This window comes from Mus musculus, chromosome 12 (assembly GCF_000001635.26).
Source record: "Mus musculus strain C57BL/6J chromosome 12, GRCm38.p6 C57BL/6J".
Classification (NCBI taxonomy): domain Eukaryota; kingdom Metazoa; phylum Chordata; class Mammalia; order Rodentia; family Muridae; genus Mus; species Mus musculus.
The window spans coordinates 113525704-113550925 of record NC_000078.6 but is presented as its reverse complement, the minus strand read 5'-3'; the positions used below and the strand labels follow the sequence as shown (position 1 = coordinate 113550925).

The 25222-nt window shown below is 42.2% G+C and overlaps 1 protein-coding gene, 1 pseudogene and 1 further gene across 1 annotated transcript; 2 read left to right on the top strand and 1 right to left on the bottom strand.

Moving 5' to 3' along the window:
• The window catches only part of Igh (immunoglobulin heavy chain complex), a 2751187-nt gene that overhangs the window by 2459029 nt on the left and 266936 nt on the right, over positions 1 to 25222 (top strand).
• Adam6a (a disintegrin and metallopeptidase domain 6A) lies at positions 4512 to 7018 on the bottom strand. The gene has a single exon (NM_174885.3). It carries the CDS (start codon positions 6915 to 6917, stop codon positions 4653 to 4655), a length of 2265 nt encoding a protein of 754 aa, NP_777479.2. The 5' UTR covers positions 6918 to 7018; the 3' UTR covers positions 4512 to 4652.
• Ighd5-1 (immunoglobulin heavy diversity 5-1) lies at positions 24117 to 24126 on the top strand (annotated as a pseudogene). Its single transcript is given in 1 exon segment — positions 24117 to 24126. A coding segment is annotated over 1 exon segment (10 nt).

The window sequence follows — 25222 nt, the reverse complement described above, 5'->3', positions numbered from 1 at the left end:
CATAAGCACAGGAAAAAGATACTGAAAAGAACACCAATGGCTTATGCTCTACGACCAAGGATTGACAAATGGGACCTCATAAAATTGAAAAGTTTCTGTAAGGAAAAGGACACTGTCAATAAGACAAAACAGGAACCAACAGATTGGGAAAAGATCTTTACCAATCCTTCATCTTATAGAGGGTTAATATCCAATATGAACAAAGAACTCAAGAAGTTAGACCCCATAGAACCAAATAAGTCTTTTAAAAATGGAGAACAGAGATAAAAAGAGAATTCTAAACCAAGGAAACTTGAATGGCTGAGAAGCACCTAAAAAATGTTCAACATCCTTAGTCTTCAGGGAAACACAAATCAAAACCACCCTGAGATTCCACCTCACACCAGTCAGAATGGCTAAGATGAAAAACTCAGGTGACAGCAGATGCTGGTGAAGATGTGGAGAAAGAGGAACACTCCTCCATTGCTGGTGGGATTGCAAGTTGGTACAACCACTCTGGAAATCAGTGTGGTGCTTTCTCAGAAAACTGAACATAGTACTACCTGAGGACCCAGCTATATCACTCCTGGGCATATACCCAGAAGATGTTCCAACTGGTAATAAGGACACATGCTCCACTATGTTCATAAAAGCCTTATGTATAATAGCCAAAAGCTGGAAAGAACCCAGATGTCCCTCAACAGAGGAATGGATACAGAAAATGTGGTACATTTACACAATGGAATAATTAGTAGTAACTAAATTATTAAAAGCGATAACTTCATGAAATTCCCAGGCAAATGGTTCAAACTTGAGAAGATCATCCTGAGTGAGGTCACTCAGTCACCTAGGAACAAAAACAGTATATACTCAAGGATAAGTGGATATTAGCCTAAGAGTTCAGAATACCCAAGATTCAATTCAAAGACTATGTAAAACATAAGAAGGAAGATGAATGTGTGGATGTTTCAGTGCTTTTTAGAATGGTTCCTATTTGTTCTGTTTGTCCCCATACCTTGCCCATTAAAAAAGCCCACTGTATTAAGCCCTTGCAAGTTATGGTTTCTATTTGCAATTAAAAAGAAGTTCCTGTTCCTTAGATGTGATGTAAACTGCAAAACAAATTTTCAATCTACACTAAACTTGAAACCTCATTAACATATATATTCTTCTCTTTGTTCTTTCTCTTTCACTGTATTTTTCTAACAATAGCTCACAGCCAGCAATCTCACCCTTGTAAGCACTTCCTCCCTCCCATAAAAGGGACTTTAAGAAGCCTTCTCAGGCTGTTCTCTAAAACCCTGACTTAGAGAGATACAGCCAAATGGCACCCAAAACTAAAGCCTGCTTCATTCAGACAGTTGTGGACTTGGTCTTCTCCTCACAATTCTAATGTTTAACATACAGTGACATCCCTAGTAAGATGTACCTGGACTGCCAGCTGAGCAAGTCAGAGGTAACAAGGTGGTAAGTGGCATTCTTCTATTATCTCTGCTTCAAATTCTGCCTTCATTTCCTACCTTGACTCTCCTCAAACACAGATGATGACCTGTAAGCCAGATAAGCCCTTTCTTCCTCCAGTTGCTTTAAAGGCATGCTGTTTATCACAGCAACAGAAAATCAAACTACATGTTGGGCCCAGTCTTCTCCATGCTCTCATTTCCTCTACACTATGAATCAAAATTTACCTACCTATTTATACCTTCCTGAGTGCCAGTCTGCTGTAAGGAACATCTGAGCCACACTGGTACTGTCTTTATAAGAGCAGCTATGCCTACTTGTGAAGGACCATCACAATTGGGCCTGAAAACTGTAGGCTTTCCCTCATAACAGAACTGTATGGAGAAGATCATTAGAACCTCACCTGAGCTTCCAGCCACTACTCCAAGCCATTTATGTGTAGTTTTTCCATAATTACAATTAGCATGAGGAGTCTAAGGAAGTGCTATAATAGTGGCTTGGAGAGGGTAAATGACAGGGACAACACCTATGTGGCCATGCTTAGTACAGACACACCAGCATGTCTGCTGTAGGATCACTGGTATTCTTGCTCCATTCATGTTCTGTAAGAAGCATAATAAGCTCACTGATTCTCCCATTGCAAGCTTTGGTGGGTTCAAACTTGGACTGGTCATTGGGTTTTGGGAGACATGCCAATCCAAGGCTTTTTCTGGGACTCTAATGTATGAAGGAGGAACTTACTTGACAAAGCTAGTAATAGTTTAATGTCTGGGCATTGGGGGAACTTTTTCCTGGGGTTCTGACCCCAGGTATAGACAAGAAATGTATTCCTTCTCTAGTACCAGGAATATGCTTAGCATGGCCAGTAACGACCTGGGGCTAGGGCTTTAAAGAAGTTGTGATTTTTGGATCTTAAAAACTCACCTCTTCCCCCACTGAAGGGTTTAAGTTATCAGTCCCAAGGTCACTATGTGCTCAGTCTCTGAGTGCTAGAGATATCCTCTGTTTCCTATGGGCAACATTTCTTGATTATAACTTTGTCTCATGTATGATGGATTTCTGCTGATTGACACATTTTCCCTTGCAAACTTTATATAATACACTAAATTTCTTAATAAACTTCCTTTGTATAAGGAATCACCTTATGAAAGATGTCACATCAAAATGTTGATACTGCCAGACTGTCAGGTGCTGTTTAAACAGAGAAGCTGACCCTGCACCTGGAATTTGTTCCATTCCACTTTAAACATAGTGTTTGGATCAAAAGGTCCTCACCTGGGTCTTAATGCCTAAAGAGATGATTGTTCTACTCCAGAACACACTTTTCCCATTGGACAATTACCCTACCTTTAGTTAAAAAATAACATGTCTCTGTCTGCCTTTATTACACACACACACACACACACACACACACACACACACACACACACACACACACACACTTTCCTGTCTTCATTATTTTCTCATTTTAGTCCTTCTACTTAGGACCCTGTCAATAAAAAAAAAAAAATGGCCTGATGGTCCAGATCAATTGGAACTTTATAAAAAAGGAGAGGAGGGAATAAATGTTGTTCATGACTCCCTCAGGGAAAAATTCAGTCGTTGCACATCTGTCACAGCTTTTGTAGCTCTTGTTAGCTACAGTATGCTAGATGAAGTCAGCCTTGCATACATACCCTGCACACCTACACATGCAAGGAATAAAAGAGGCTAAGGTGAACCTTAGATCTGGTTTAAACACCAGTTAGTGGGCTTCAGGGCCTCCAGAGGGATGAACTGCAGACTCTCAAGATGTTCTGGGAGCTCCACATTCACACAAAACAAGTCAATCCCTCTTCTCTGCTTGCTTGGTGACCCAGTGGTAGCTTTTGTGTTGCCAGAACTTTCTTTGCATCGGTTAAGAATTATTAGGAAGTGCAGGATCAAGGGCAACAGTAACTATGATGTGTCCCAAATTCTGCCAGTAGAGGGATGTGAATTATCTCTTGTCAATGCTAGAGAAACCCTGAGGATGAACAGCTGAGAAAGGAGTGAGGCTGTACATCATTTTCAGTTGACTAATATACATCGATGCAGCTAAGAAGGCAGTGATCCCAGGGAACGTTATTGGAGTTCAGAAAATATGTGGATAACAGTTAATTGAGCATATTAACAGAACAGCCCTTACCCCAAACTCCTTCAGAATAAACTAGTTTCAAACACAATTGTCTATCATGTAACACAGATTAGATAGATGATAGATGATAGATAGATAGATAGATAGATAGATAGATAGATAGATAGATAGATAGATAGATAGATAGATAGACAGACAGATTGAGTGAGAGAGAGAGAGAGAGAGAGAGAGAGAGAGAGAGAGAGAGAGAAGGAGAGAGAGAAAAGAGGAAGAGAGCAAGAAGAAGAAAGAGACAAGTCAGGGAACAAAAGCAAGGCAGAAGGTCAGATTCAGATTCAGGTAACAGGGATGACAGATTCTCTGTTCAGTGCACTCAGGGTCTGCCTCCACGAGAATCACCATGTCCTTTCTCAAGACTGTGTTCTGTGCAGTGCCCTGTCAGTGGAAATCTGGAGAGCATGCTTCCATGAGCTTGTGAGTAGTATATCTAGTAAGCCATGGCTTTGTGTTAATGGTGATGTTCTACATATCAGTTCTCTGGCTTAATAATGAGGTGATGATTCTATGTTCCTGTAACGCTTCCTCAACTGGGTCCTAAGTCTTTCTTCACTCCATCTATTCCTCTAAGGAATGATCCTGAAAATCCCATCACAAACTATAGGAGATGGGAACCATCAAAAAACACAGTGACAAAGAGGTGGGAACGCATCAGGGTTCAGGAACCATATTTTAAAAAGATATCGTAAATAACTTCTTAAAAGAGATATAGACAAATCTCCATTAATACGGAGACCAGAGGCCTAAGGCTAAGAACCAATGGTGGCTCAAGGTCTCCTGCTACCCGAGGAGCAAACGTAGAGCAGTTTCTAATGATTTATTTAAAATATAGAATCAAAAGTACCAGTTTGCAATTTTGAAAGATTTATTTCAGCAATGCAACAACATCAGGTGGTGCCGAGTCCAACACGTCTTATGTCCCATGATATAAACAAAGGCCATCCAGAACTGTGGACTGGAGTTCTACCTTGTCCCCTAATGACATTCAGATTTTTTTTCCATTCTCTTTATCTTAGAGGAGACAGGGGGCTAACTCATTTTACTTGTCCTTTGCTTGTTCTTGCCAAGAACGTAAAGCAGCTTGCAAGTCTTCAAACCTAAATATCTTAGTAACTCCTACACGAGTGGCAATGCCAAAGAGCAGTGCAACAAAGAGGAAGTAAATACGACCAAAGAGTATTCTTAAATACACTACTGGCTCTAGGTTCTGTTTTATTATGCGCCTTTGAACCGGAGGGGACCCACTGTCTATGCTCCCACTGTGTCCCTCTTCTTTGCACTTTGGAGGGCTCCAACCAAAATGGCAATGGCAATTCCGACGATTGTTACACACTCCTCTGAAATTGCATTTTTCTGGGGTGCAGTCATAACCCAAACGAGATAAACTTCCATTGCAAGCTCCTCGATCACAGAACTTACCCCTTGAACACGGGGTACCATGTCTCACCAATCCAGCATCTGCTGTTTCTGTCCCACGATGTTCATCAAGCCCAAAGCAGGTAACCCCAGAGATAACCGATTGATGGAATGAAACATGTTCTTGCAAAAATGGAAGATTGGTGACATTGGTACACTGCAACCTTCCACACAGCTTGTCCTGATCAGCACAAGCATTGAATGTGAGGCTTTCTTCTGCTCTAGTACAATGCCCAAATCGAAACCGTTGTTTGTTGATGTCATAGCACTTAATATTAGCATTCTTAGCACTTACACCAAAGATTTCCATGCATTGTATGTTGCGATCAGTGCAGTTACCTTTATAGCAGTAACCCTCTTCTGAGCATGGTGTCCCATCTTGCAGATAAGTGTCATCTGGGCAAATGAACTTAGAGCCACTACAGTACTCTGGAAGATCACATATGTTCTGGATAGGTCTGCAGAGTGTCCCAGAAGGACTGTAAGTGCAATTTGCACAGCATAATTCTTTATCACAAATGCTACCAGGTGTTAACCTGCAATCATTTCCACAGCAGGGATCTGAATAACATGCCTTTTGGGAGCCACAGTCACACTGCTCATTGTTATCTACTTTGAAGTTTCCACAAAACTTATAAGTCAATGATGTATTATAATAAACATGACGGTCATAGAAAAGACATGGCATCAGATCAGGAGTATTAAGTATGTTGCTTATCTCTGCAAGGGAACAATTGCTGAAAGCATCTGTTAATTGAGGATTTTTGAACATGATGCAGGTGTTCCTTCTCTGGCAGATACAGTACCCCTCATCATGTTTTAGGCCTAAACTCCTTCCAACACGATTGGTTATTATAATAGATAAAAATAAAGGATTTCGACCATGTTGACCAAGACAAATTAGGGCTGAGGGAGAACATATACTCCTCTCAGCTGGATTAACAGCATCATCTCCTGGCGAATTCTTGTTAATTATAGCTCCTGCATCAGGCCTAAAATGAGCATAAAATACTCTCTCATAGAAAGTATGAGCCTGCCCTCCTGGAACTCGAAAATCTTGTGAAAATGGATCAGCCTCGGTATACACAGTCATGAGAAAGACATAGTACCGCATATGAAGATTGGTCAGATAGGTGTCCATTAAACTAATGACTTTAAACAAATACTCAACAGTAGATGAAAGTTTGTCACCTCCAGAAGCACTATATACAGAATGGGTTGCTTGAAAGTGGCCTTTTATAGCAGCTGGATGTGTAGCGTAATTCTTACTAGATAGTCTGGGAGCTCCATCTGCATATTCCAATCTGGAGGAGGGAGAACCTGTATTATGGCTCCAGTGCTTCCATGCATTCATAGGCCCTGTGTCATCAGACTCAGATACTATCTGAGAAACAAGGTGTTCAAAGCTCTGTGAATCATTGAGGGGTTTGATTTCATAGGTAAGGTTATCCAACTTTATGACCCCTGACAGGCCCCCATAACAAGTATCCACAGTGACCATGGATTGCAGGATCCCCTCCAGGTAGCCAATATAGTAACAATCTACAGGAAAAAAGGGGTACTCCATCTGTAAGGCTCCTTGGTCATCTTGAGTTGTCAGCAACAAGTGTCTGGGCCAAATGAGTGTCTTTCTCCGCAGGTGGATGATATGTCTCTGGCCCCGAAAACGCAAGCTATACGAGAGCAGTCTTTGTGCTTGAAGTCCTTTGGTATGGTAGATCTCCTTCCGAGGAATAACCACCTCCGATGAGATGTAACGCCAAGTGGGATGGCCTTGAGAACACCAGACTGGAACCAGGAGGAGCAGCCAGAGTGCAAATAGCAAGAGGAGGACCCTGGGGACCACAGGTCTTTCCACTAGCCTCATGCCCCAGGTCAGAGATAACATCCTGGGTGGAGCTAACTCCCTCTGCTGTGGCCACTGCCTGGTCTAGAAAATACTGACAGAGGACTAAAAACCTCCTCAGGCTCCCAACCTAAGTGGTTACCCAGACAACTGGAGTTAGGTAACAGTCACTGGGTGTGGCAGGAATTGAGTCTGAATGTGTTAGCTGAGGTTGAGGTTAAATATTGTCAAAAGGGATGTCTATAAATGTGCCTGGACAAGAAAAGTCAGAAGCAGCAAGGAGTGTCTCTGACAGGCTCAATCCTTTCTTTTCTTTTTTTGAAGTTCAAAATATCATTTCCACGTGAATGTATTTGGTTCCCAGTGTGACTCTGGGTCTCTTTCTAGGAGTCAATATTTCTTTATATCTTGGCTCATGTTTTTCACAGTTGTTCTAACTTCTTGTTTTGTTTTGTTTGTTTGTTTGTTTGAAAGTTAGAAGTAAATACTGTCTATATTAGCCTTTTAGCTATAAATGATTGTTTTTATTTCTTCTAATCATGTTTTGTTTGAGTTTTGGTTAAACTATTTACAAATGAGTTTTTTTTTTCCTTTTGGGTGTTGCTCGAAAGTTTGGAGCTTTCTGTTAATATTGTGTTGTTGTTTCTCCAATATTATTAGACCTGAGAATTCTACCTGGGTACCTGTGAACTCCAGAATTTTTAAAAATTCCATCTCTTGGGAACATTATCTCTGACCCCGTCTGAGGCCGAAGTGGCTGTCCCCCTCCAACCTTTAGTATCTTTCTTTCCTGACTATTGGGATTTCTTCAAGCAATCAGGCTGATGGGTTCTCAGCAGTGAGACCAGTAGACTGTCGGTATGAACGTCGAAGAGTCTGCCACACACTCCGGGTTCATCAACAGTGCTTTCGCGTCTCTTACTTTTGTAGAAGGAAATGCAGCCTCTGAGTTTTCTCCAAGAAATCATTGATGAAAGGGTGAAAAGATGGGTATCACCCGGAGTTCATGACAAGCCCTGGCTCAGACACGTGAGCAAGGTCTACAGCCCCAAAGATAGGCTGCCCTGCAACATGTATTTATAAGATAGGAGAAAAAAATGGGTAGTTGGAGGGTTGATCAACTTACTTCCTCTCAAACATATATATCTCATCTAAGTGTGCAGGGGAAAACTCTGTAGAACTACTGGGATACCTGCTCACCCCCAGGAGCCTCATGAATAAGTCTCTGCTTCTGCCTTGTAGCCATGAGCATTACTGCACCTGATACCCCTGCAGCTTCCTAGGGAAGAGGGAGGAAGTGACTTGGCCCCTGTCTGGTTAAGGTAAGAGGAGATAAATCCCTTCTCATTGATTAGGGTGAGAGGGGTCATGTGCTCTATCATTGGTGACCCAGTTGGGACATGGGTTTATACCAAAGTCATCACTCTGAGGTTCTGTGTACCACCAGGCTGAACTCCCATATCCTACATGGACATAGGACAACACCAAGCAGAAGGAGGTTTTAGGACTAAACTGAAGGACAGAGATGCGGTTTCTAAACAACTAGGGAGTGCCAGGGCCAGCCTCTCTAACCACTATAGGACACTGTGGAGTCTGGTTACAAAGAGAGATTACTCAAGGTCCTTAGCACTGATTACAGAGCATATCTCAGATGCCTTCTGCTGACCAGATGTATCTTTGCATAATCTGCCTATCCAGATTCAGAAAATTGATGCCACATAGCCAAGTGGACTTTCAGGAACAGACGATTTAAAAACAGGCAGAGAGATGTGAGAGAAAGGAGAAGGAGAGAGAGAAGGGAGAGGGAGAGAAGAGAGAGGGAGACGGAGAAGGAAAGAGGGAGAAGGAGAAGGAGAGAAGGGGCATGGACAGAGGGAGGGACAGAAGGAGAGAGGAGATAGAGAGGGGGATAAGGAAGAAGGGAGGGAGGGAGAGAGAGAGAAGGCTAAGTCTTTCCATACCTGGGTCCCAATACCTCTTATAACCCAAGCACATGGTTTCACATATCACAATGCGGTTGGGATATAGATAACTGTAAATACTTGTGAAAATAATGGGGCTGAGATCTGGGGTTTTCATGATAGTTTCAAAGTCACCGTACTGACTAAAACCTTCCACTGGCCCATCTCCAGCTTCCTAATCTGAGGGTATCAAATTTCCCACTAAGTGTGTTTAGAAAGATCTCCACCTTTTTGCCCTTGTCTTCCAGTGCCCCACCTACGTTCTGGTCTCCCACATCTGATGTCTTCTCAGTGATTCTGGCCCTGCCTGCTCCACAGCTACAAACCCCTTCCTATAATGAGCTCTGTGCTGAGCCATCATCCTGAATCAATCCACCTTAAGCAGATGTTTTGCTTATTTTTCCTGTGTCCATACTACAGAGGAAAGGTAGGCATGTAGAAGCTGAAGCATCTCACCTCATTCCAAGCACCCTCAGTCTCTAAATGTGCCCCCTTGTTTCCAGAAGTGCAACCTCAAGCATCTTTTATTCATTCATCTTAGAGGGCCACATGTGCTGTAGTGTTATAAGATGAAATTTAAAGCATTAATTATTCCTAACAAGCCAATTAAACAAGCCAAAAACATTCATCAGTCATTCCCATGGAACCTCTGAAGCATCTTCCTGCTCTAACCTTGGGTTTTCCAGGGCTGCTCTGGGATCACAGGAGCTGTCCTGTCTACCAGCCATATAAAGGCAGACCTATCAGAATTACACCAGACTTCTCACCATAGACTATAAAAGCCAGAATATCCTGGACAGATGTTATACAGAAACTAAGAGAACACAAATGCCAGCCCAGGCTACTATACCCAGCAAAACTCTCAATTACCATCGATGAAGAAACCAAGATATTCCATTACAAGTCCAAATTTACACAATATCTTTCCATAAATCCAGCCCTACAAAGGATAGCAGATGGAAAACTCCAACACAGGTAGGAAAACTACACCCTAGAAAGAGCACTAAAGTAATCATCTTTCAACACACTCAAAAGAAGATAACCACACAAACATAATTCCACCTCTAACAACAAAAATAAAGTAGGCAACAATCACTATTCCTTAATATCTCTTTTAACATCAATGGACTCAATTCTCCAATAAAAAGACATAGACTAACAGACTGAATACATAAACAGGACACAGCATTTTGCTGCATAAAGCAAACACAGCGTTACTTTTTTTTTTCTAAATGACATTTTTTATTAGATATTGTCTTTATTGACATTTCAAATGTTATCCCCTTTCCTGGTTTACCCTCTGAAATCCCCTATCTCCTCCCCCTCCCCCTGCTCACCAATCCACCCACTCCCACTTCCAGGCCCTGGCAATCCCCTATATTTGGGCATAGAGCCTTCACAGGACCAAGGTACTCTCCTTGCATTGATGACCAACTAGTCCATTCTCTGCTACAAATGCAGCTAGATCTATGAGTCCCACCATGTTTTCTTTTGTTGGTGGTTTCATGCCAGGGAGCTCTTGGAGTACTGATTGGTTCATATTGTTGTTCTCCCTATGGGGTTACAAAACCCTTCAACTTCTTGGGTCCTTTCTCTGGCTGCCTCATTGGGGACCTTGTGCGAAGTCCAATGGATGACTGTGAGCATCCACTTCTGTATTTGCCAGGCACTGGCAGAGCCTCTCAGAAGACAGCTATATCAAGATCCTGGCAGCAAGCTCTTGTTGGTATCCACAAAAGTGTCTGGTGGTTGTCTATGGGATGGATCCCCAAAGGGGCAGTCTCTGGATGGTCATTCCTTCAGTCTCTGTTCCACACTTTGTCTCTTTAACTCCTTCCATGACTATTTTATTCCTCCCTCTAAGAAGGACCGAAGTATTCATACTTTGGTCTTCCTTCTTGAAATTCATGTGTTTTGTGAATTGTATCTTTGATATTCCGAACTTCTGGGCTAATATCCACTTATCAGTGAGTGAATATCATGTGTGTTCTTATGTGATTGAGTTACCTCACTCAGGATGATATCCTCCAGAACCATCCATTTGTCTAAGAATTTAATGAATTCATTGTTTTTAATAGCTGAGGAGTACTCCATTGTGTAAATGTACCACATTTTCTGTACCCATTGTTCTCTTGAGGGACATCTGGGTTCTTTAAAGCTTCTGGACATTAAATATAAGGCTGCTATGGAAATAGTGGAGAATGTGTCCTTATTACATGTTGGAGCATCTTCTGGGTATATGCCCAGGAGTGCTATTGCTGGATCCTCTGATAGTACTATGTCCAATTTTCTGAGGAACTGCCAAACTGATTTACAGAGTGGTTGTACCAGCTTGCAATTCCACCAGCAATGGAGAAATGTTCCCCTTCCTCCACATCCTCACCAACATCTGCTGTCACCTCAATTTGTTCTTAGTGATTCAGACAGGTGTGAGGTGGAATATCAGGGTTGTTTGGCATTTCCCTGATGACTAGTGATATTGAAAAAAATTTTAAGTGTTTCTCAGCCATTCAGTATTCTTCAGTTGAGAATTCACTGTTTAGCTCTGTACTCAGGTTTTTTTAATAGGGTTATTTGGTTTTCTGGAGTCTAACGTCTTGAATTCTTTCTATATATTGGATATTAGCCCTCTGTCATATTTAGGATTGGTAAAGATCTTTCCCAATATGTTGGCTGCCTTTTTGTGTCCTTTGCCTTACAGAACCTTTTTAATTTTATGAGGTCCCATTTGCTAATTCTTCATTTTACAGCACAAGCCATTGGTGTTCTGTTCAAAAATCTTTCCCCCTGAACCCTATCTTCGAGGATCTTCCCCACTTTCTCCTCTATAAGTTTCAGTGTCTCTATTATTGTGCTGAGGTCCTTGATCCACTTGAACTTGAGCATTGTTCAAGGAGATAAGAATGGATCAATTCGAATTCTTCTACATGATAACAGCCAGTTGAGCCAGCACCATTTGTTGAAAATTCTCTTTTTTGCACTGGATGGTTTTAGCACTTTTGTCAAAGATCAAGTGACTATGGCTCTTCAACTATGGCTCATTCCATTGATCAACTTGTCTGTCACTGTACAAGCACCATGCAATTTTTATTGCAATTGCTTAGTATTACACCTTGAGGTCAAGGATGGTCATTCCACCAGAGGTTCTTTTATGGTTGAGAAGAGTTTTTGCTATCCTAGGTTTTTGTTATTCCAGATGAATTTGCAAATGGCCCTTTCTAACTCAGTGAAGAATTGAGGTGGAATTTTGATGGGAATTTTATTGAATCTGTAGATTGCATTCAACAAGATAGCCATTTATAATACATTAATCCTGCCAGTCCATGAGCATGGGAGATCTTTCCATCTTCCGAGATCTTCTTCGATTTCTTTCTTCAGAGACTTGAAGTTTTTATCATACAGATCTTTCACTTCCTTAGTTAGAGTCACACCAAGGTATTTTATATTATTTGTGACTACTGTGAAGGTTGTTGTTTCCCTAATTTCTTTCTCAGCCTGTTCATCCTTTGTGTAGAGAAAGGCCACTGATTTATTTGAGTTAATATTGTATCCAGCTAATTCACTGAAGTTGTTTATCAGGTTTAGGAGTTCTCTTGTGGAATTTTTGGAATCACATGTGTATACTATTATATCATCTGCAATTAGTGATATTTTGACTTCTTCTTTCCCAAATTGTATCCCTTTGATCTCCTTTTGTTGTCTAATTGCCCACACTAGGACTCGGGCAGCCTTAGTGCCTAGTCCCTGATTTTAGTGTGATTTGTTCAAGTTTCTCTCCACTTAGTCGGATGTTGGCTACTGATTTGCTGTATATTGCTTTTATTATGTTTAGGTATGGGCCTTGAATTCCTGATCTTTCCAATACTTTTATCATGAATGGGTGTTGAATTTTGTCAAATGCTTTCTCAACATCTACAAAGATGATCATGTAGATTTTGTCTTTCAGTTTGATTATATAGTGTATTATGTTGATGGATTTCCATATATTAAACCATCCCTGCATCCCTGGGATGAAGCCTACTTGGTCATGATAGACGATTGTTTTGATGTGTTCTTGGATTCAGTTAGTGAGAAATATATTGAGTATTTTTACATCGATATTCATAAGGGAAATTGGTCTGAAGTTCTCTTTCTTTGTTGGGTCTTTATGTGGTTTAGTTATCAGAGTCATTGTAGCTTCATAGAACAAATTGAGTAGAGTACCTTCTGTCTCTATTTTGTGGTATAGTTTGAGGAGATTTGGAAATATGTCTTCTTGGAACGTCTGAGAGAATTCTGCACTAAACCCATCTGATCCTGGGCTTCTTTGGGGGGGGGGGACTATTAATGACTGCTTCTATTTCTTTAGGGGAAATGGGACTGTTTAGATTGTTAATATGATCCTGAATAGAAATCTGATCTGATCTAGAAAATTGTCCATTTTATTCAGGTTTTCCAGTTTTGTTGAGTATTGCCTTTTGTGGTAGGATCTGATGATGTTTTGGATTTCCTTAGGTTCTGTTGTTATGTCTTCTTTTTCATTTCTCATTTTGTTAATTAGGATACTGTCCCTGTGTCCTCTAGTTACTCTGGCTAAGCGTTTATCTATCTTATTGATTTTCTCAAAGAACCAGCTCCTGGTTTGGTTGATTCTTTGTATAGTTCTTTTTGTTTCCACTTGATTGATTTCTGCCCTAAGTTTGATTGTTTCCTGCTGTCTACTCCTCTTGGGTGAATTTGCTTCCTTTTGTTCTAGAGCTTTTAGGTGTGCTGTCAAGCTGATAGGGTATGCTCTCTCTAGTTTCTTTTTGGCGGCACTCATAGCTAGGAGTTTTCCTCTTAGCAGTGCTTTCATTACGTCCTGTAAGTTTGGGTATGTTGTGGCTTCATTTGCATTAAATTCTAATAAGTCTTTAATCTCTTTCCTTCTTTCTTCCTTGACCGAGTTATCATTGACTAGAGTGTTCATCAGCTTCCACATCAATGTTGGCTTTTTATTATTTATGTTTTTATTGAAGATCAGCCTTTGTCGGTGGTGATCTTCTAGGATGCATGGGAAATTTTCAATATTTTTGTATCTATTGAGGCCTGTTTTGTGACCAATTATACGGTCAATTTTGGAGAAAGTACCGTGAGGTACTGAGAAGATGGTATATCTTTTTGTTTTAGGATAAAATGTTCTGTAGATATCTGTTAAATCCATTTGTTTCATAACTTCTGTTAGTTTCACTGTGTCTCTGTTTAGTTTCTGATTCCAGAATCTGTCCAATGATAAGAGTAGGGTATTAAATTCTCCCACTACTATTGTGTGAGGTACAATGTGTGGTTTGAGCTTTAAAAGAGTTTCCTTAATGAATGTGGATGGCCTTGCATTTGGAGCATAGTTATTCAGAATTGAGAGTTCCTCTTGGAAGATTTTACCTTTGATGAGTATAAAATGCCCCTCCTTGTCTTTTTTGATACCTTTGGGTTAGAAGTGGATTTTATTCGATATTAGAATGGCTAATCCATCTTGTTTCTTTGAGATGTTTGCTTGGAAAATTATTTTCCTGCCCTTTACTCGGTGGTAGTGTCTGTCTTAGTCCCTGAGGTGGGTTTCCTGTATACAGCAAAATGTTGGGTCCTGGTTATGTAGCCAGTCTGTTAGTCTGTCTTTTTATCAGGTAATTGAGTCCATTGATATTAAGAGCTATTAAGGAAAAGTAATTGGTGCTTCCTGTTATTTTTGTTGTTAGACTTGGGATTCTGTTCTTGTGGCTATCTTCTTTTAGGTTTGTTGAAGGATTACTTTCTTGCTTTTTTTAGGGTGTAATTTCCCTCTTTGTGTTGGAGTTTTCTCTTTATTATCCTTTGAAGGGCTGGATTCATGGAAAGATGTTGGGTGAATTTGGTTTTGTCATGGAATTCTTTGGTTTCTCCATCTATAATTGAGAGTTTTGCTGGGTATAGTAGCCTAAGCTGGCATTTGTGCTCTCTTAGTGTCTATAACATCTGTCCAGGATCTTCTGGCTTTCATAATCTCTGGTGAGAAGTCTGGTGTAATTCTGATAGGCCTGCCTTTATATGTTACTTGACCTTTTTCCCTTACTGCTTTAAATATTCTATCTTCATTTAGTGCATTTTTTTTCTGATTTTTTATGTGTCAGGAGGAATTTCTTTTCTGCTCCAGTCTATTTGGATTCTGTAGGCTACTTCTATGTTCATGGGCATCTCCTTCTTTAGGTTACGGACGTTTTCTTCTATAATTTTGTTGAAGATATTTACTGGCCCTTTAAGTTGAAAATCTCCATTCTCATCTATACCTATTATCTTTAGGTTTGGTCTTCTCATTGTGTCCTGGATTTCCTGGATGTTTTGAGTTAGGATCTTTTTTGCATTTTGCATTTTTTTTTATTGTTGTGCCCATGTTTTCTACGGAATCTTATGCACCTGAGACTCTCTCTTCTACCTCTTGTATTCTATTGGCTGATGCTTCCACCTATGTTTCTCGATTTCTTTCCTAGGATTTCTATCCCCAGAGTTGTCTCCCTTTGTGATTTCTTTATTGTTTCTACTTCCATTTTTAGATTTTGAATGGTTCTGTTCGATTCCATCGCCTGTTGGGTTGTGTTTTTCTGTATTTCTTTGAGGGATTTTTGTGCTTCATCTTTAAGGTCTTCTACCTGTTTAGGAGTGTTTTCCTATAATTCTTTGAGGGATTTTTGTGTTTTCTCTTTAAGGGCTTCTAGCAATTTAGCAGTGTTCTCCTGTATTTCTTTAAGTGAGTTATTAATGCCCTTCTTAAAATCCTCTACCAACATCATTAGATATGATTTTAAATCCGAATCTTGCTTTTCAGGTGTGTTGGGGTATCCAGGACTCACTGTGGGGGGAGTACTGGGTTCTGATGATGAAAACTGGTCTTGGTTTTTATTAGTAAGATTCCTACTTTTGCCTTCCACCATCTGATAATATCTGTTGTTAGATATTCTAGCTGTCTCTGGCTGGAGCTTGTTCCTCCTGTGATTCTGTCAGCCTCTGTCAGCACTCCTGGGAGTACAACTCTTTTCTGAGTCCCAATGTTCAGAGCATTCTCTGCAGGCAAGCTCTCCTCTGGCAGGTAAGGTGCCCAGAGCTCTTGAGCTCAGCTCCACCTCCTGACTGCAGATGAAGACCCAAAGGGACCCTGTCCAATAAGCTCTGTTGCTTCTGCCACCCACATGCTCTCCTGTGCGAACTGGTCTCTGAGAGACCCGGGATACAAGATGGTACTCTCACCTGAATCCCAGGGTCAAAGCCCTCCCTGGAGGCTGACTCTCCTCTTGTGGGAAGGTGCACAGAGGTCTGGAGCTCAGCTCTGCCTCCTGGCTGAAGATGAAGGCCCGAAGGGACCCTGTCCAAGAAGCTTTGTTGCTTCTGGGACCCACATGCTCTCCTACATGGACTGGTCTCTGAGAGACCAGGGATTCAAGATGGTGCTCTCACCTGAGTCCCAGGGTCAGAGCCCTCTCTGGAGGCCAACTCTCCTCAGTGATCCTAAGATCCTGGGTATGCTAGGGTGCCTATGGCATGGAGAGTCTTCTGAGGAATGTGGGACTGTCTGCTGAGTTTCCACCCAAGGTGGTGCTGGGCTGGCTCCAGTCAGAATGAACCCAGACTCTGGTTGGGCAGGTTTCCTGTCCTGCTGGCCCAAGCCCCTCTGGGTTGTTTTAGAACAGATGTTGCTTTCCACTCACCAGTGATCCCAAGATCCTGGGTGTGCTAGGGTGCCTGCTATGTGGAGAGTCCACTGGGGACCTTAGGAGCATACATCAAGTTCACACCCATGGTGGCAAGGAGCTGGTGCCTACCAGAACAAACCCCGGGCACTTTTACTGACCCTTTAAGTTGAAAATCTTCATTCTCATCTATACCTATTATCCTTAGGTTTGGTCTTCTCATTGTGTCCTGGATTTCCTGGATGTTTTGACTTAAGATCTTTTTGCATTTTGCATTTTTTTGATTGTTGTGTCCATGTTCTCTCTGGAATCTTCTACACCTGAGATTCTCTCCTCTGTATCTTGTATTCTGTTGGTGATGCTTGCATCTATTGCTCCTGATCTCTTTCCTAGGGTTTCTATCTCCAGAGTTTTCTCCCTTTGTGATTTCTTTATTATTTCTACTTCCATTTTTAGATCCTAGATGATTTTGTTAAATTCCTTCACCTGTTTGGTTGTGTGTTCCTGTAATTCTTTAAGGGATTTTTGTGTTTCCTCTTTAAGGGCTTCTACCTGTTTAGCTGTGTTCTACTGTATTTCTTTAAAGGACTTATGAATGTCCTTCTTAAAAACCTCTACCAGCATCATGAGATGTGATCTTAAATGTCAATCTTCCCTTTCTGGTGTGTTGGGGTATCCAGGACTTGCTGTGGTTGGAGTTCTGGGTTCTGGTAAACCTGCCTTAGAGGGTCACCACAGAGTAATGATAGCACTACTTTTAAACAGGGGAAGATGATGAAATAATTGCTGTGGGAAAATGCAAGGAAGACTCCAACACATGTAGGCATCTATGAAGGTCTCAAATCTTCAAAATCCAAAACCACCAAGAAAGAAAGAAAGAAAGAAAGAAAGAAAGAAAGAAAGAAAGAAAGAAAGAAAGAAAGAAAGAAAGAAAGAAAGGAAGGAAGGAAGGAAGGAAGGAAGGAAGGAAGGAAGGAAGGAAGGAAGGAAGGAAGGAAGGAAGGAAGGAAGATTCTAAAAGTAGTCACCTGCACCAGGTGCCTGGGGAGTCACTCAGCAGCCCTAGACTGAGAAAGCTTGAAGAAAGTAGAAATAGAGAAAGTGTACAGCCAGTATCCTCTAGCTACTCACATCCAAACAGGGCCTCCTGACTGCTCTGAGCCTGTCCTAAGAACAGCAATGATGCCACAGAAATTTTTAGAGTGAACCCTGAAGGAACTTGAGGCCGATATGAGCAAGCCAGTCCCAGAGGAAAGGAAAACCCATAGAGAGAAAACAGGTGAGTTAGTGCATTAAAGGGGCTGAGCAGGGAGTTCTCATCGCTCCCCAGCACCAGAAATAAGAGTCTCTCCAGAGCTGCTGGGACATGGAATGCAGATGATTTGGACCATCAGCCCCACAGAGACCTTTCCCACTCTGGATCAGAAAGAGGCAAGCATGTAACCATCTGGACCACAGTTGGAGAGGAGAATTGAAAGCTGATATCTCTGCATTCACTTAGCCTGTTACCCACCCATGCACCCAAGTCCAAGGTGGGAGAAATACTGAGGGTCTAAACACAGCCCCAGATCAACTGCCAGTATTAAATACCAGATTTCAGAAGATGGGAAATCGACTCTCTGGTCAGTTTTGGGACATGTAAACTGAAAGAGAAAACATAGATGGACCAAATTAACATGGAGCCTAATTAAAATGGAGCAGTCCTATATCCCTAACCCAGTTGTAAATAAAACATTCAAGAGTGCCATCAGACACCAGAGTGGTACAGGAGAGATGAGTGTACCTAGTACATCAAGAGTTCCCTCACTAGATAAACCAAGAGTAGCCCCAGGACCACCCAGGCACCTACCAGGAGTCCCCTCCAGAGGTCTGAGCCAGTTAGCTCTGGTTCATTCAGTTCCAGACCAAAATATCAGAAACAATAGCATCTCCACTGCAGGTGAATCCCTGAGCAATACAGTGTACCCAAAGAAAACACCATGGATGGAGGACAAGGGAGGCAGAGGAGTCTGTATCATACTAAGAGTATTACACAATGAGTTTTTTCTCTTTTCACAGTGACGAAGCACTGATTCCCCCTGTCTTAGTTAGGGTTCTACTGCTGTGAACAGACATTATAACCAAGACAGGACTTATAAAGGACAAAATTTAATTGGGGCTGGCTTACAGGTTCAGAGTGTCAGTCCATTATCATCAATGCAAGAGCATGGCAACATCCAGGCAGGTATGGTACAGTAAAAGCTTAGAGGTCTACATCTTCATCTGAAGGCTGCTAGCAGAATACTGACTTCCAGGCATCTAGGATGAGGGGTTTTTCAACAACATCCACAGTGACACACCTACTTCAACAGGGCCACATCTTTTAACTGTGCCAATACCTAGGCAGAGCATATACAAACCATGACATCACACTATTTGGCTCCTGTAGGCTGGTTCAAACACATGAGTCAATGGTGGCCACATCTGGTCATAGTGTAATTAAAAAAAAGTACAGTTAGTCCAACTTCCAACGTCCCCATAGTGTATAGCAATCTCAACAATGTTAAAAGTCAAAAGTTCAAAGTCTCTTCTAAAATCCATTCAATTACTTAACTGTAACCCCAAATCAAGACAGGAAACCATCTGAGCAAACTCCACACTCTGCATCTCCAAGTCTGACGTCAAAGCAATTTTCAGATCTCCAATCTATCTTTTCATATTGTGACTACAACAAACTTCTTTTCCTGGGATGGTCCTACTCCCTGTTAGCAGCATTCCTCAGAAGATACTCTGTGGCTTTGATATTTCCAAAACCTTGGGTCTTCAAGGCAGATTCAATGTTACAGCTTGTTTCAGTATCTGGGATCCACACATGATTTTCTAGGCTCCTCCAAAGGGCTGGCACCACTTCTTTAGCTCTGCCCTCTGTGGCATTCTAAGCTCAGGTTGATCCACTCCACTGCTGCTGCTGCTGCTGTTCTTGGTGACCATCCACCCCATGGTATTGGCATCTCCACTATGATGAGGACTTCTGCTGCAACTAGGCTTCACCAATAGCCTCTCTTAGGCTTTCTTCATAATGACAAGGGTCAAATCCTTTACATGACCCCTTCAGTTCTGGGCCACCAACTGCAACTGGGGTTGCACCTTCCCCAGTGGTGGTCCATAGCCTCTCACTCCAAGCCTCAGATGTTCTTCATGACCCCTTCATGCCTTCAAAACCAGTACCACCTGGGTGACTCTTATACATTACCAAGTATAGTTGCAGCACAAGGTACAACCTTGGCTATCACTGGAACACAACTTCTTTGTGCTTTCAGAAAACAATTTCCAGAAGATTTCACCTTTCTTAATCACTACTAATTTCTTAGCTCCAGCTAACCAGTATTAATTGTCCCAGTATCAATTGTCTCCTTCTCCTCTTGACTCTAAAGCCAGAATCACATGGACAAAGGTGCTGAGTTCTGCTGCTTGCAGGATCTAGATCATGGCTGCCTTGTTCTATTACATTATCATTAGCTTCCTCTTTTTCAACTCCTTTACTGCCTAAGCTTGGCTGTCCTGGATCTTGCTCTATAGATTGACCTTTAGCTCAGAGATCTGCATGAATATCTCCTGGGACTAAAGGTGTGTGCCACCATGCCTGGATTTAAGCTTTTCTTCACCTAGAACTTGCTCTGTCTCAGGCTAGCCTTGAACTCAAAGATCTGCTTGGCTTTATCTCCTGGGATTAAAAGTGTGTAGCACCATGCCTGTATCTAAATTTAGCTGGGTAGGATCTTACCCCAACATCCCACCCCCTTAATTCAATTTAATATCCTTGAACATAGGATTCAGCTCCATTTCACTTCATGTTGCCCATTTAATACTCGAACCATACATTTTGTAGTTCCCTTTTCTCAGCGTGCTGTGCTTGTTTGAAATGTTCTTCATGAGAATTAACCAGACAAAAAGTCTATGATGGATATTTCTGAGACTTCCTTTGTCAGTGCAATTAATCTGAGTCTCTTTACCTTAGCCTCAGGCAGATTCCTCAGAAAAGAGCAAAAAAAAAAAAAAAGTAGCCACTTTCTTCACCAATATACCACAAAAACAGTCTCTAGGCCACATATTGAAATTCTCCTCTGAAATCTTGTGGGCCGGGTCCATACAGTTCAAATTGCTCTCAGTAACAAAGACTTCCATAGTCCTACTAGGATAACCCATCAAGCACCATTTAAATTACCCCACTGCTTTCCAAATCCAAAGTCCCCAAATCCACATTCTCCCAAACAAAAATGCATGGTCAGACCTATCACAGCAATACCCCACTGAGTTTACTGTTGTGAACAGACACCATGACTGAGGCAAGTCTTATGAAGGACAACATTTAACTGAGGCAGGCTCAAAGGTTCACAGTCTCAGTCCATTATCATCAAGGCAGGAACATGGCAGCATCCAAGCAGGCACGGTGCAGGAGGAGCTGAGAGTTCTCCATCTTCATCTGAAGGCTGTTAGCAGAATGCTGACGTCCAGACAGATAGGATGAGGGTCTTTTCGACAACATCCACAGTGACACACCTACTCCAACAGGGCAACATCTTCTAATCATGCCAGTCTTTAGGCAAGCATATACAAACCATTACACACACACACACACACACACCCTCAAAAAAAAGAAAAAAGAAAACATAACAGAACAAGGACCCTTACATAACATCTGACGAGGGGAGCTGTCAAAATAGCCACTGAGCTTAGGTGTCTCATACAGGTTAATATAGAATGACAGGCCAATGAAACTCCTGTGTGGCAACCACAAAGGGGAAGCTGTGGATCTCCATCACCTTACAAGCAAACTGTGCCAATCAGCAAGGACTAGGGAAGCAGAGACACACCAAGACTTTCACACTGTGTGTAAATGGTGTGGGACTCTGCAGGTCATCCAAGGACTGTGGGCCCAGATGAACATGTGTGGGAAATACATACACTTTACATGCCTACCTTGTATTTATAACATATATGTAACACCTTCTTCTATTTTTTATCTTCTATGACTGCTAAAGTGCTGCACATTGAGCACTGAGGCATGTCCATGCCAGGTAAATTTCTTACCACTCTGATGCATTTCCATTCCCAACTCATCATCTTGGGAAAGGAATTTTCAAAGTTAATGTAGATATAAGTAAAGAGAGTCAGGAGGGTGGGCTGAAAGGCAGACCTGCAGAAATTCTCCAGAGGGTAGAGCTCAGAAGCAGCAAGCAGAACTTGGGCTAACAGAAGAGCAAACACAGAGCTCAGACAGAACTACCTGGCAATGCGACTGGGCACACTGGAAGCACTGTGCATCAGCACTGAGCCCCAAATATGCCCCCAGAATCCTCTGCATAACAATGTAACATAACAGAAAGGCTGGAATAGGCCAAAAGAGGAAACAAAAAAAGACACCCCCCCAAGAAAAAATAAACAAATTGGGAAGAGTAAAAAAGAATTGTAAGTGTACCACACAGAACCTGCTCATAATGGCTTGCATGCATAGAATAGGAAGGACCACGTTAAAAGAAAAATGTTCAGCAGGATTCCTTCTCCCTCAAACTCCCAACAAGCAAAATTCACTCTCATTAGGAGATGAGAAGAGAAAGTCTGAGCCCTGTGTTGACAGTGCCAGGAACCACTGCCAGCCTGTGGGAAATGTCTGGCTCTCCTGACAGAGCCTGCTGCTTCTGCCCTGAATCCTCTCACTCCACCTATAAGGGGCTCATGGCATCACCACACAGCCTCCCCAAAGAGGGGGGAAAAGGGCAGCTTGTCATTGAGTAAGTCACCCAGAGACATGCCTTTCTAGTAGTTCTTATAATCGCCCTACTCCAGCAGCCTCCATCCAGGCATTGAGAGACCAAAGGATATTTGGAAGTCAGCCTTATGGTAGCCCCAGACCCTGCTTGTTGCCTATGATCTTCCTGAAGAGATAGAAGCCCAGGAGAAAAAAGTTGTCCCCCAACTCAAGATGGCCCCTGAGACTCTGCACTGATGTCTGTGCCCCCACTAGGCCAAAGGTAGTCACCCTATGCAAACCAACCAATGCATGAAAGGGTTACATGCTACACCAATTAGAATAAGCCATCTAGCCCTGTTGCCTAAATCTGCCCCTTATGAGGTATAAAAAGTGTGTTCTTTCTTTGTTCAGGGTCTCTCCTCTTGCCTGCATGCTGAGGGGGATTCCCCAACATATTGGATTAATAATAATAATAATAATAATAATAATAATAAATCTTGTGGTTTGCATCAATTTCAGTCTCTGTTGTCTTTGTGAGTGAGGGTCTTTTGGTGAACTCCAACACCTACTCCTGCCAAACCAGAGCTCTTACTTTGCAGGGTTTTTGGAGAAAGGCTCTACTACTGTGTATATAACTAAAGTGGTAGCTCACACAATGGTGTATCTAGTAGCAAAAGTTTGTTGTGCCCAGCAGATTCTTCAGCTCAAAACAGTAATTCTAGAGTAGCTGACATCTAAGGGTCTGTATCTTAGTCTTGACCACTGAGGCTTAATTAACTGATATTACCACACACACACAGCAATTCTGACTGACCACAGAGACATCAAAGCACCCTAAAGTCAGATCCCAATAGCCCCTTACCCAGAGTTTGTAAGGCCAGCAGAGAGCCTCTCAGCTCTCCACCTGGACCAATGGCTCCTTTTAGTAGGAAGAGACCTAGAGAACTTTCCCTCAGAAAAACATGGGAAACACTCCAAGCTGAGCTCAGACAGCCTTCCACAGCCACTTGGAAAATACTGATTTGGCTATCTTTACCTGGGACCAAAAAGACATTACTACCTTAGTCACAGCCTAAACATGTTCTTTCAGTCACTTGGTGGTGGTCCACAAGGAGCTTATGGTAGGTTCTACCAAGATCTTTTGAAGACTACCAGGAGCATATTGCTAAATCAGAGTCTAACTTCAGCTACCTAGGAGCTCCCTGTATCATGGTGGAGCACCCAAAGAATGGAAGCATCTCCCAATCTACTGCGGACCTGAGAAAGGTTTTTGGTTTTGTGAAGTTTTTTGGATTTTATGACCCATTTATTGGAACATGATGGATCTGTTAAGGGACAGAATGCCAGTGGTAACCATCCTGCTGTCACAAATCCAAAGACCTTCCCATAGCCTACTCTAGAAGACCAGATACAGGCCTACACAACTTCCCTTCTGATTAATGTTGGGGACAAATTTTAACATTTGGCTTCTATATGTGGATCTCTGTCTTCTCTGTCCTCTCTTTGTCTTACATACTGCAGAGACTAGGGGAAGATAACTGTGGACATGAAACATCTGTGTCATGTAGTGTTGGCTGTGTCACTAGGAAGCTACAGTGTGTTTCTCACTATGGAACAGATACCAGAAGGTCCTGTGTCTTTGATGAACTGACCCTTAGGGCCCATCCCATAATTCCTGCAAGTCTGGACCAGGCATGGCCACATGACATCAGACTGTCTCATATTTCATCTCTGCTAGAGCCATGGTACAGATATTGACATAGATCAGGTACAGAAATAGCAGAGTGCTCCTGAAGAGGGTTCTTCTCCATCTGCAATCAGCATGGCAGGAAGACCACAGGAGCAGAATTCAGTATCTGCCTCTCTCACTGTGGAGTACCTACCACAGTGATACAGAGCATCCATGGAAGAACGACCCCTCATCTACAGTGGCTAGCCAGTGAGGATAAGTGGGACATGAAGTTTGACCTGGTGTCACAGCTTTGAGTCTAGAGAGGCCCAGTGGAGTTAGGATTGAGAGTCCCAAGTTTTGGTCTAGCCATACTGACACAATCTCTATAACAGTATCTGTGGTGGCTTCAGGAAGCTGGCTTCTGAAGTGCCCCCACCCAACATTCCATCTGCACTGGAACCAAAAAGTTTCAGATCTCAGCAGATAAATACTTGGATTAAAAGAACACACACACACATACACACACACACACACACACACACACACACACACACACTACAAGGTCAAATATGCTCCAGGGGACACAAACCACCATGGCTTGTGAAAAGACCACAAGCCAAGGAGTTTCTGTTACAGGTTGGGTTACTCAGTACCATGGTAACACTCAATGATACAGAAACACATCCAGGACAATTCTAGAAGATGATCCAGGCTGTTCAGATGAGGAGATAGGTCCTGGAGAGATCAATTCCTCACTCTCCATTCTAAGATGACTGAAACAACCCAACTAGGGCATGAGCCAGAATTACACACACTTACACATGAACTCACACACACATACTCATATGCACGAACATGTGTGCATACACATACACTTGCATTCACACATACATGCACAAGTGGGCGTACACACACTCATATACATTCATACACATATCCATGCACATAAGTGCACACACACATTCATGTACATAGGCACTGGTACACACACATATACACATGCATGCACACATGCCCTTGTATACACACATACACACACATGCTCACATACACACACACATACACAATGTCATAAGCAGAAAGTACCCAACAGTCTTTCCCACTCAAACCAGCCCATCAAGAGTGAAGGGATGAAGACTGATAGTATCAATGTTACAGGGGGCCCTGTTATAATGGGGCCTGGAAGTAGACACACAATGGAGAGGAATCTGTGCCAGTCTCAGGCACTGTGCCTACCTATACTAGTGGATGGGGCCACATAGTCATACGTACACTATAGCTGGGCATGGTGGCACATGCATTTAATC

Coding starts and splice junctions, on each gene's coding strand:
- Adam6a (NM_174885.3), bottom strand. CDS start 6,917: ATGTTATCTCTGACCTGGGGCATGAGGCTAGTGGAAAGACCTGTGGTC.